General features: G+C 45.7%; 1 protein-coding gene across 2 annotated transcripts in view; it reads right to left on the bottom strand.

Annotated features, from left to right (window-relative positions):
- Positions 1-1,784, bottom strand: part of LOC129695430 (ADAMTS-like protein 1) — a 368,144-nt gene extending 366,360 nt beyond the window's left edge. Inside the window, exon 1 of one of the 2 annotated variants that reach the window (XM_055632373.1) lies at positions 1,542-1,784. In XM_055632373.1, coding sequence (XP_055488348.1) covers positions 1,542-1,610 — 69 coding nt within the window. In that variant the 5' untranslated portion in view covers positions 1,611-1,784. The remainder of the gene's footprint in view (positions 1-1,541) is intronic. The other variant, XM_055632374.1, reaches the window with a different exon arrangement.
- Between the last annotated feature and the right edge of the window lie 11,274 nt (positions 1,785-13,058).

The following is a 13,058-nucleotide window of genomic DNA, read 5'->3' as shown; positions in this document are numbered from 1 at the left end:
GGGGGGGGGGGGGGGGGCTAATAGAAGTGGCATGGTTACCATAAGGAGAAGGACAGCAGGACCAGGCGGTGTCGGTATTGAGATTCCTGGTTTGGGGATAACCAGGAGAACAGAGGGAGCCAAGGATGTCACTCAAGAGGAAGCACTGGGAACTGGCAGTGGTGACACCCCCAGCCTGTAACTGGGGATACCACTGAATCTAGCTGGCTCAACAATCCATTTGAGTTGATGGCCGGGGACGTGGTGAGGACCGGTGCAGTCAGTGGCTCAGCCTGCAGGTGGCCAGGGAGACTCAGCCTTGTCCTCAGTTTTTCCTCTCTATTATCAAACTACTGAACAGCCCTCCCATTAATTCGAGAGCAGTCCCAATCTTGCAAACAACCTTCATTGCAGATGCTGGGCTTTTTCCCCCATAATTGTTATCCTACAATGGGGTTAAAACTATATTCTGGACTCTGGTATTTTTGTCTTTGCTCAACCTGTTGTACTTGTATATGGCTTGATTCAGTTCACGTTCAGTTCAGTTCTCTGCCTCAGAGGGCGGTGGAGGCGGATTCTCTGGATGCGTTCAAGAGAGAGCTAGATAGGGCTCTTAAAAATAGCGGAGTCGGGGGATATGGGGAGAAGGCATTATCGGGGTACTGATTAGGGATGATCAGCCATGATCACAGTGAATAGCGGTGCTGGCTCGAAGGGCCAAATGGCCTACTCCTGCACCTATTGTCTATTTTATAGAATGATAGGTTTTGCCCGGTTAGCATGCACAAAAACTTTCCATTGCATCTCGGTACACGTGACAATACGAACAAACCGAATATAGACACACAATGCTGGAGTAACTCAGCGGGACAGGCAGCATCTCTGGAGAGAAGGAAGGAGTGACGTTTCGGGTCGAGACCCTTCTTCAGACTGGTTAGGATAAGGGAAACTAGAGGTGCCATTACCATTAAAGGTTGCCTCGGATTAATATGGTTGGGGCGATTTCGCGCTGAGGAGACAGGTGTAATTTACTGAATGTGATGGGAAACATCGCACCCTCCGCCAGGCATCGCCCTGCGTGGAAGTGAGAAATGCTAGATCATGGCTAATGGAGGGACGGACGGGTGCAACATTTACATCCCACAGCGGGACATTGCTGGAAAGCAGAAGCTACACTCTGGGGGGGTGAGCCAATACTGGTGGGGATGCGGGCAGCTGCTCCATCAACAGGCGGCGTCGGTAACGTTAGATGATCGATAACTGGCGTCTCCCAAGGAGCAACCGCACTAAATAATACACGACCGCACAGATTGTACACAGACTCTTCCATTTCATGGGGATACCGTGGTCAGGCGCTGTCCCTCTCGTGATCTGGGGCGATCTGAACTGTGACATCGCTTTGCCCTGGGACCAGCGCTTTATCCATGCAGGTTCTGCTGGACCCGCTCCAGCACTTTGCGTTTTGCTTTGAAAAAGTGCAAACAAACAGGAGCAAGTTTCTGAAACGGCGCAGGGTTGTGCGGTGCGGTGGCCCCAGGGGGGGTAAGTTGACAAACTCCTACCTTGACGGCCGAACAGAGCAGCAGCAGCAGGAGGGCGGCGGCGGTCCTACGGGCCGGGGAGACGCGCATCTCGGCGGCGATGGCGAGCTGTCCCGGCTGTCGGGCAGGTCGTGGGACGGCGAGTCCAGCAGTCCTGGCGGGGACAGAATTGGGGAGAGTCAGCTGAGTCTGGGCTGGCGGAGGGGGGGTGTTAAGGAGCAGTCGGCATATGCCGGGGGTGCGGTCAATGGAAACACTCGCTGAAGTTCCTCTCCCACCCGACACGGCCGTCCCGGGAGCGGGAGCTCATGCTGGGGGAGGACAGTGTTCGGGGCAAGGTGTTTGCGCTAATATCCACAGTCCCCACCTGCTCAAGCCTCAGTGACGCCCTCCCTCCCGGCGACACCTCCGCCCGCGGTCAGTCGGTGAGACGCCGCAGGTCGGTGCTGGGGAGCAGTCAGGATAGAGAGGGGGTGGTGGGGAATCCTGCCCACTGGGACTCCCCTCGCACCGTCCGGCGCTGCCTCCTGACGCCCCTCACCCTCTGACAGGACCCGGGATAAACGGCAAGATGAACCGGCGAATGTCAGCGAGTATCAGCGGCCGCCGGCCAGGTGCTGCTGCTCCACTCGGGCGGGTGTGCGGCGCGAGCGTCCCCGACCTCCACCGCCGACCTGCCGCTCCAGACCCCGGGAGTCCCAGGCGGTCGGCAGCCAGAGTCCCCCGGCCAGTGCAGCTAAACACTTGCCACTGCGATTACCTTCGCGCCGAAACCGCTACAGCAGGAGCCGATGCTCAGCCTCCGGCGTTCCCCAGCCGGCAGGTTGGACTGGGCAACTTGCCGCTCACATGCCCGGGCGGGCACAGACCGGCGCCCGTCCCCTGTCCCCCTGTCCCTCCCTCTCTCCCTCACCTCCACCACACCGGGCAGCTGCTCAGCAGACACTCAACTCTGCTTATCCCAACCCAATATCTCTGCTCGAACCTCTCCCATTCGCAAGGCGCGCAGCATTCGTCGCTCACGAAGAGTTCAATTTTCAGTTGACACGTTTAGTTCAACTTATTTACGAGGCGGGAAACGTCCGTCCCAATTGCAAGTTTAGTTGAAGAGATAAATGAAGGACACCATCCCAGCGGGACCATCTCACCCAAACACTGACCCGCCAACCTGGGACACAACCCAAGTACTCCAGAAACACGGAGACCAAATCCAAGGCATCCCAACATCGAAATAGTAACTCCACACACTTCTGTTACTGTGTGGGTTTACCCCGCCTGCTCCGGGTTTCTTTCAAGTATAAACAAAGTGTCGTGTGTAGGAAGGAATGGCAGATGCTGGTTTAAACCGAAGATAGACACACATGTTGGAGGAACTCAGCGGGCCAGGCAGCATCTCTGGATAGAAGGAATGGGTGACGTTTCAAGTTGAGACTGACGAAACATCTGAAGAAGGGTATGGACCCGAAACGTCACTCCATTCCTCGTCTCCAGAGATGCTGCCTGGCCCGCTGAGTTACTCCAGCATTTTGGGTCTATCAACCACTTGTAGATTTGCTACTCATCTCGGTTGTCGATGAGTGTTGCCATCTGGGTGTATTGTGGGATGGGGGGGGCGGGGGTTGATGTTAATGTGTGGAGAATAAAGAGGATTAGGGAACAAATAGAGTAAAACGAATGTCTGGTGATCGGCACGAACACGATGGGCCGAAAGGCTCCGTGCCTTGTGTCTCCGTGAGCTTCACTGCCAAAGGTCAAATCTGGTGAACCCTCACACCCAGACTGTAAATGCAAGCACAGGGGGAACCCAATACATCATTCCATCCCTGCGGAGCAAATGCCGTGATCAATCTCACCCACGGGTTTACACAGAGAATCGGATTACAGTCAATTCACATTCACGCCCAAATGTCAGATCCTTCGCCATTTTACAACCAGAGATTAAATCCAGAGGCGCTTCTCATCCGGATATCAAATACAGAGGTGGCTCACTTTCAGACATTCACTCCTGTGAAACGTCACACCCAGATATCAAACCGAGGAGATTTCACATTTAACTATCAAATCCAGACATATAAAATAATTCAGATATATTTTTTTAAAAAATTATCCGAGACGCCTCTCCCTCAGATATCAAATCCAGATATGCCTCACATTTAATTATCAAATCTGGAGACTCAAAAAAGACAGATATTAATTCCAGTTGCAATTCCCCTGGATTATCTAGGATAAATCTGCATTTGATAATCCAGGTGTGTCTCACACCCAAATATGAATAGCAAGCAGGTTTACACCCAAATCTTTACATCTATATGTCCCAGGGCTAGCTATCAATCCAGACATGTTTCATGCCAATATAAAACCCAAGGTCACTTCATGAGCTCAGATATCACATCTGGAGAGGTTTGGTGCCCAGATATTAAATCCAGTGATGCATTACACCCAAGTGATAAATAATGAGATCTCTAACATGCAGATATCACATCTAGAGGCACAGATAGAGCTCTTAGGGGTGGCGGAATTAAGGGATATGGAGAGAAGGCAGGAACGGGGTACTGATTGTGGATGATCAGCCATGATCAAATTGAATGGCGGTGCTGGTTCAAAGGGCAGAATGGCCTACTCCTGCACCTATTGTCTATTGTTCTCACCCAGACATCAAACCCAGAGAAGGCTCAAGACTAGTTATCAATCCAGAAATATCTCTTGCCTAAATATCAAAGCAAAATATGGCTCACCAAAAAATTAAATCCTGAGACAACTCATGCCCACATACCAATCCAGAGATATATTGCATTCAGATATCATATTCATGGACCCTCATGTACCAAATCCAGCTACACCTCTCACCCAAAGATCCATTGCAGGGATACCTCATGCCTACACCTTAATTCCAGAGCTGCCTCAAACCCAGATGTTAAATCCTGAGATACTTCACACACAGATAGGAATTTCAATGAAGCTTTACATCCAAATATTACATCCAGAGAAAAATGTATGCTCAAATATTAAATCAACAGACATTCTGAAATCCAGAGAGCCCTCCTGCTCAGATATAAAGTCTAGGAACCTCTCACATCACTAGATCGAACGGCACAACATAACCAGAAATCAAAATAAGTAATATCACACACTAAAACACCAAATCTAGTCCCGACCCAAAACAGCACATCCTTTTTCTCCAGAGATGCTGCCTGACCTGCTGAGTTACTCCACCACCAGTCTGTGTCAATCTTTGGTATAAACCAGCATCTGCAGTTCTTTATTTCTACTAGTAACACTACATCCTAGATCACAAATCCAGTAATACAACACACTCAGAGATCCATCCAAACAAATGCACACCCACATATCAAGGGACTCCTCAATTCCAGATAGGAAATTGAGTGAAACCAGAAATCAAGTCTAGGTGTAGCATACTTCTAGATCTCAAGGCCAAGTATTCGTTAAACTTGGGCATTGAATCTAAGACTCTTCACAGTAACCCATCATGCAGAGAACAAATGCATCCAGTGATCCCTCACCCCACACATCAATTTCAGGAACCCTCTCAACCAGATATAAAATCCAGTTGGCCCTCACATGTAGATATCAAATCTGTGAAGGACATGATATCAAATCCAAGCATATTTAGTTTAGTGTATTATTGTCACACGTACCGAGGAACAGTGAGAAGCTTTTTGTTGCGTGCTATTCAGTCAGCAAAATGAATGTACATGATTGCAATCAAGCCGTCCACAGTGTACAGATACAGTATAAAATGTATAATGTTCAGTGCAAGATAAAGTCAAGTGAGCTCCGATTAAAGATAGTTCAAAGGTCTCCAATGAGGTAGATGGGAGGTCAGAACCACTATCTGGTTGGTGAGTGGACGGTACAATTGCCTGATAACAACTGGGAAGAACGTTCTCTGAATCTGGTGGTATGCGTTTTCAATCTTCTGTACCCATTGCCTTCTTCTTCTTGCGTATGGCGTGCACAGCCTAAAGTTGTAGGACGACTTGTTCTACTTGATCTTATTTGATTGTGCACACCAGGTTGATTGCATTAATCGAAACACGGCGGACCATGTGAAGGTTGCAATCTTCCACCCCTACTTATTGCCCGACGGGAGAAGAGGGAATGATCAGGATGAGACTGGTCCTTGAACATGCTGCTAGCCTATCAGGGACACCAACGGAAACACATACCCAAAGCAGGCATCCAGATACATTGCTTAACTAGAAACATAATCCAAGGTGACTGAGAGGTGACCACTCCGCATAGAAAAAGGCACTGATGTGGAGGCGATGGAAGAGCCCGTTGCGGTGGGGGCAAACGCGAAGAGGTGGGAAGGAAGGGGTGCAAGGTTAAAATCTTTGTTGATGCACGAGGGTCCAAGAGAAGGGGAAATGTTGGAGACAGAAGAAGGGGTTCGCACGGGGTGCCCAAGAGGTTGGGGAATGGCACGGAGGATCCAAGAGGGGGAATTTGAATTAGGGAATGATGAGCCTGGCTAGGTGATCAAAGTTTCAATGGGGGGGGGGGGGGGGGGGGGGGGGGGGGAAAGATAGACATTTTGGGAACTGCAATGATAATTTCATAGTTATTAAGATAATTATGGATAAGATTGGTCCCAGAGTGAAAGTAATAAACTGGGGGGAAATTAATTATATCCGCATATTAATTATATCCAATACCCTGGATATCTTATCTGGGTATGAAGTGTTGCTGGGTTTGGTATAAGGGTGTGAACTTCCTTTAATTTGTTATCTGGGTATGTGATGCACCTTTTCCAAAACCTCCACATCATTCTTGTAGTGTGGCAACCCAAATTGCACACAATTCTCCAAATGTGGCTAAACTAAAGTTTTATATAGCTGCCACACGACTTTCCTACTTTTACGCAAAGCCCAACTGATGAAGGCAAGCATGCCATACACCTTCTTTAACACCCTTGTCACTGTGCTGCTCCATTCAGGAAGCTATGAACTTGGATTCAAAGATTTCTGTACAATCCAACATTTACTGTACATTTTCTTGCATTTGACCTCTCAAAATTCAATGCCTCACACTTGCCCGTATTAAACTCCATCTGCCATTCCATGCCCATATTTCGAACTGATATATATTCTGTTGCATTCTTTGAAAAATGTCCTCAATCTCCACAGCTCCACCAATGTCTTTGCTGTCTGCAAACATACTCATCAGATCACCCATTTTTTTCACACAGATAGAAACATAGAAAATAGGTGCAGGAGGAGGCCATTCGGCCCTTCGAGTCTGCACCGCCATTCAATATGATCATGGCTGATCATCCAACTCAGTATCCTGCACCTGCCTTCTCTCGATACCTCCTGATCCCTTTAGCCACAAGGGCCACATCTAACTCCCTCTTAAATATAGATCATTCATATATACAGTGCATTCAGAAGTATTCAGACCTACTCTTTTTCCATATTTTGTTACGTTACAGCCTTATTCTAAAATGGATTAAACTCATTTTTATTGGATTACATATTTTTAGATCATCAGTCCACATACCCCAGAATGAAGAAGCGACAAAAGGTGTTTAACATTTTTTGCAAGTAATTAAAAATAAATAACTGAAATATCACATTTACAGAAGTATTCAGACCCTTTACTCAGCACTTTGTTTGCCCCATTGGCAGCGATTACAGCCTCAAGTCTTCTTGAGTATGATGTTAGAAGATCTAGTCCAGATCTGTGTCTCAACACAATCCTGTCTTGGAGGTCTACGGACAATTCCTTCGTCTTCATGGCTTGGTTTGGGCTCTGACATGCCCTATCAACAGTGGGACCTTAAATATAGTCAGGTGTGTGCATTTCTAAATCATGTCCAATCAATTAAATTTACCACTGGTGGACTCCAATCAAGCTGTAGAAACATCTCAAGGATAATCAATGGAAACAGGATGAACACAAGCTCAATTTTGAGTAATTTTGTTTTAATTACTTTGCAAACATTTCTAAACACCTTTTGTCACTTCTTCATTCTGGGGTATTGGGTGTGGATTAATGAAAACATTTTTTAAAATCCATTTTAAAATAAGGCCGTAATGTAACAAAATGTGGAAAAGGTGAAGGGGTCTGAATACTTTCTGAATTCACTGTATGATCAGGATGATATAGCACTGATCTGTGCACAGACTGACTGTGTAAAAACAGACTGGCCACATATTTAGTTTAGAGATATAGCGCGGGAAACAGGCCCTTCAGCCCAACGGGTCCGCGCCAACCAGCGATCCCCTCAAGACCCACTAGGGACAGTTTTTACATTTTCCAAGCCAATTAACCTACATACCTGTACGTCTTTGGAGTGTGGGAGGAAACCTGAAGATCTCGGAGAAAACCCACGCAGGTCATGGGGAGAACATACAAACTCCGTACAGACAGCACCCGTAGTCGGGATTGAACCCGGGTCTGCAGTGCTTCATTCGCTACAAGGCAGCAACTCTGTTGCGCCACCACAACCGCCCTAAATATCTCTAGTCAGAGAAACACCCCCTCCACAACTACCTCCTCTATTTTATAACCATGCCAATTTTGGATCCAATTTGCCAATTCACAATGGATTGCTTGTGACTTTATCTTCTAGGGCAACTTAACGTTAGGGACCTTATCAAGTGATTTCACGTCCACAACATTAATTCCCCTACCCTCATCAATCATCTTTGGTTCTTCCTCAAAAAACACAACCAAACTTAAGACAGAACCTCCCGTTCTCCCTGATACCCTGCAAACAAATCCAGGTACACCTCAAACCTAGAAATCAAATCAAGTGACGTGTCGCACGCAGGGATCGCACCCAGTGACTCAGCATATGCTGGGGTCAAATTCAATGAATTGTTACCTTCAGAGAGCAAATCCAGTGACATCACACAACCAAAGACCAAATGCAAAATGCTGAGAACCCCCAGAAACTCCAGTGACATAATGTAGCACCTCAATCCTGAGATTAAATCCAGTCACCTCTCACACCCAGAAATTAATTCCAGTGACTATCAACAACCAGATATCAATTCCAAGGACCTACCACATCTCAATATAGAATCCATGTCTCTGCACACCAGGTCACTATTGAGACACAGAGACATACAGCACAGAAAAGCCTCTAGATTTGTACACCTCAATAAAGTCACCTCAGCCTCTTGCACTCCAAAGAAAAAAAAATCTCAGTCCCCTAACCAAGCTCTCCCTATACCCCAAGCCCGAAAGTCCAGTTAGCATCTTGGTGAACTCTGCCGCACCCTTTGCAACTTACTGGCTGAGCTATCTGATAATTAACCCAGCAATGCCTCAGTTTAAAATTGTCATTCTTGTTGAATTCCCTCCAGAGTCTCACCTCTCTCTATTTTCAACATTTCCTCCAACCCTACAACAGGCTGAGTGTCCAGCATCATGTGTCATTGATGCCCTTGCTTTGGGCTCTAAATCCTGGAATTGCCTCGATATGTCTTTCCATCTCTCCGCTTTCTTTAAAGACACTCCTTGAAATCTTTCTCAGCAAATTCCTGGACATCCGCACAGAAATCTCCTCAAGACATTTTGTGATGTTTCCTAATAAAGCTTGAATAATCAGTTTGTGCATAAGCAATCCTTGGACTGCCTTGGGATGATTTACAGTAATATCATGAAGGTGCTGCAGAAACAGCCTGCTGTTAACTGCCTGAACCGTCAGTGCTCCTAGCACTTAGCATATCATTAAAAAAAAACTGACTGCCTGCTCCTACTCAATGTCACGTTCAATCATTTCTCGTATGTGCCCAGGAAACAAAGAATAAATGGGAGAATGTAAAGACTCCCACATTACAAATTGCATTCATTTCAAGGAGCCCATCCATATGCCACCCTTTTCTCGTTTTGTATGTATTGGTGCAAAATTCATCAGCAGCGAAGGTTGGGATATTTTCAATCCTTGTTCCCTGAAAAGAGATTCATCAGGATGTGGGAACAATGTAATGAAAATAAATACTTCTTACAAGATTGTGCCAGAGGCTCATCCTGATGAGATCTGATATTGTTCTCCAGATTGCGGATGAACCTGGCCACACATTTGCCTAAGCGCAGAGAGATCGTTTACACACAGGTAGGAAGGAACGCTTCAGTTCAGGAACAAAGTCTACATTCCTTTAGTTCTTTTCCCTTCTTGTGTTATACTGAAAAGCTTTACTCGTGTTCAAGAATGTGACCTGGGTGTCTATTTCAAACTAAAAGAAGTTAATATTGCCAGACAGATTATCACAATTTCCATGACAGCAAAGCTGAAGATTTGTACATTTATTCTAAGGCTGATAAAGTCCATCAGTGAATTTGAGTGCAGAGGGTGAGTTTGCTGTAGCACTGACCGCTTATCCTGGGAGGGTGAAATGCTGCCTGTTATGTCTTCACTGCTTCAGCATTGCAGGAGAAGCAGATCTTTGGTTGAGTAGCTTTGTTTGGCCAACCGTCAAGTTTCACATTGCAGCAAGACAGCAAATTAAAAATTGCTATGGGTGGTTGGTTGGCCTAGGAAGTATGCATGTGTGTGCCTGAATCCTCAAGTATGGACTGCAATCAATGGTTAATCTTTCAGCTGATACTGTGCTAAAGCAGTGTATGCTAGCATTAAATAATATCTAACCTTCAGTGCTACCTTATCTAAGCCTCTCATCATCATTCACATTCCTAGCATCTTGTTTCATGGTGAATTACTTTTATATCCGATGTTAGTCCATTTTATTTCTGCATCAGTGACCGGCCACTGTTAACAGCAATAATTCATAATTGATCACTATAGCACTACATAAAACGGGGAATTATAAAAATGGTATGCCGAATTATAACCATAACCATATAACAATTACAGCACGGAAACAGGCCATCTTGGCCCTACAAGTCCGTGCCGAACAACTTTTTCCCCTTAGTCCCACCTGCCTGCACTCATACCATAACCCTCCATTCCCTTCTCATCCATATGCCTATCCAATTTATTTTTAAATGATACCAACAAACCTGCCGCCACCACTTTCACTGGAAGCTCATTCCACACCGCTACCACTTTCCGAGTAAAGAAGTTCCCCCTCATATTACCCCTAAACTTCTGTCCCTTAATTCTGAAGTCATGTCCTCTTGTTTGAATCTTCCCTATTCTCAAAGGGAAAAGCTTGTCCACATCAACTCTGTGTATCCCTCTCATCATTTTAAAGACCTCTATCAAGTCCCCCCTTAACCTTCTGCGCTCCAGAGAATAAAGACCCAACTTATTCAACCCATCTCTGTAACTTAGTTGTTGAAACCCAGGCAACATTCTAGTAAATCTCCTCTGTACTCTCTCTATTTTGTTGACATCCTTCCTATAATTGGGCGACCAAAATTGTACACCATACTCCAGATTTGGTCTCACCAATGTGCTCAGATAACTGAGGTCAAACAGACGGCTAGGATCCAGGGTGTGTAAAGATTAAATATCATGTGTCCTGAATTACATAGAGTAATGAATGAATATTCTCTTTCTCAGTAAACAATCAGTCTCTGCTCTGTGTACTGAAGAGCATTCATCAAAGTCAAAAGCTTCCGCAATTCTCGAAGCAACCTCCTTGGCAACATAGGCAAATCTCAGGCAGTGAGGAGTGGCACCCATTTCAAGTAAATCTGACTACAGTGAGTGAGATGGCCTCCATTCCAAGTATTAACCACACCCAAGTCTGCTTAATTCCCAAGGTTGTACATGCCAAGCAATTACTCTCCTAATTTGCTCTAACTGAAAAGGAAATTGGAGAGGTCACTCAAGCTTAGAAGGGCCACAAATGCTTTACATTTTTTTGGGTGCCTAGCTACACAAGAGTGATTTTGCTGGAGTAATAACATTATTCAACATGCCCAGGTGCAACTACAACAGGTGCAATATCGCAGTGTGTGATCCAATGTGAAAAATTGGCAATCACACGCTTCAATAAGAATAATCAGAAGACAATGTTATTCAAATGGAAAGAGTTTGCAAATGAATGAGGCACAGAAGGGTCTAGGTCTTCTTGTGCATGAATCACAGAAAGTTAGCAGGCAGGTGCAGCAAGTAGATAGCAGGGAACATTACATATTGACCTTTACAGTTAACGGGTTGCTGTGTAATGCAGCCAAACAGCCCTTTGGTCCACTAAGTCCACGCTGACAATCAACAATCAATCAACTAATCCTGCACCAAAACCATTTTATTCTCCAGTAAACTGCCACTTCTACCACTTAATTCTACCACTTAAACTACACTCTGGGAGCAGTTTACAGCACGCAACTAACCTACCAACCTCCTCATCTCTGGATTGTGAGAGGACATTGGACCTCAAGAAATTGTAGAGTTGTGGACGTAACCCAGACCATCACACAAAGCAGCCTTCCTTCCATTGACTCCATCTACACTTCATGCTGCCTCGGCAAGGCCACCAGCATAATCGAGGACCAGTCTCACCCTGGTCACTCCTTCTTCTCCCCTCTCCCATTAGGTAAGAGGTACAGAAGTTTGAAAACGCATACCTCCAGATTCAGGGACAGTTTCTTCCCAGCTGTAATCGGGCAACAGAATGGTCCTCCCGCCAGCTAGAGTGTGGTCCTGACCTCTCATCTACCTCATTGGAGACCTTTGAACTATCTTTAATTGGACTTTATGGGATTTCAGTGTTATATCTTGCACTGAATATAGTTCCCCTTATCCTTTATCTGTGCACTGTGGACCACTTGATTATATTCACGTATAGTATTTTCTCTGACTGTATAGCACGGAAACAAAAGAGTTTCATTCTGCTTTGGCACATGTGACAACAATTAACTAACCTAAAAAAAGGGCCAATCATTTAAAATTGAGGGTTACACAAAAAAGCTGGAGAAACTCAGCGGGTGCAGCAGCATCTATGGAGCGAAGGCACTGCTTCCTCGGGGCCTGCCTGCGCCTCCATCTCATACCCCATGGCTTCCAGCTCCAGTTCCCTACCTCTTTCTTTTTTAATTCCTTCGCTCCATAGATGCTGCTGCACCCGCTGAGTTTCTCCAGCTTTTTTGTGTAACCTTCGATTCTCCAGCATCTGCAGTTCCTTCTTAAACATTTAAAATTGAGGGATTGCTTCTCCCCAGATTATGGCAAGGTTCTGTTCCCAAGAACTGTTCATAATCTAAAGAGCTCACAAGTCACAAATGCAGCTGTAAACAGAGTTCCCGCATGGCAGAAGATGCCTGCAGGCCCACAGTAGCCAGCAAATCCATTCCGCTGGTCTCCCAAACATTCCTTCGTACAGTATTTACAGGCTACACACAAGTCAGGCATTGATGAACTATAAATGACATGTATGAAGAAACTTAATCTCACAGAAGATAGTGAACCTCTGGAACTCTCCATCCCAGAGAATCGTGAAGGATGACCATTATAAATATTTAAAGGGGAGGGAGATACATTTTTAAAATAAAAATCAATTAATTAAGGGCACCAGGAATCAGGTACCTAAGATCGATCAGTTTTGGTCATATTGAAGGGCAGTGAAGTCTTGAGGTGCCAGGAGGTCTCTCCAGCTCCTA

The sequence above is a fragment of the Leucoraja erinacea genome, chromosome 3 (genome assembly GCF_028641065.1).
Source record: "Leucoraja erinacea ecotype New England chromosome 3, Leri_hhj_1, whole genome shotgun sequence".
Taxonomy (NCBI): Eukaryota; Metazoa; Chordata; class Chondrichthyes; order Rajiformes; family Rajidae; genus Leucoraja; species Leucoraja erinaceus.
The sequence above is the reverse complement of the archived record's forward strand: the minus strand, read 5'-3'. Positions and strand labels throughout refer to the sequence as shown.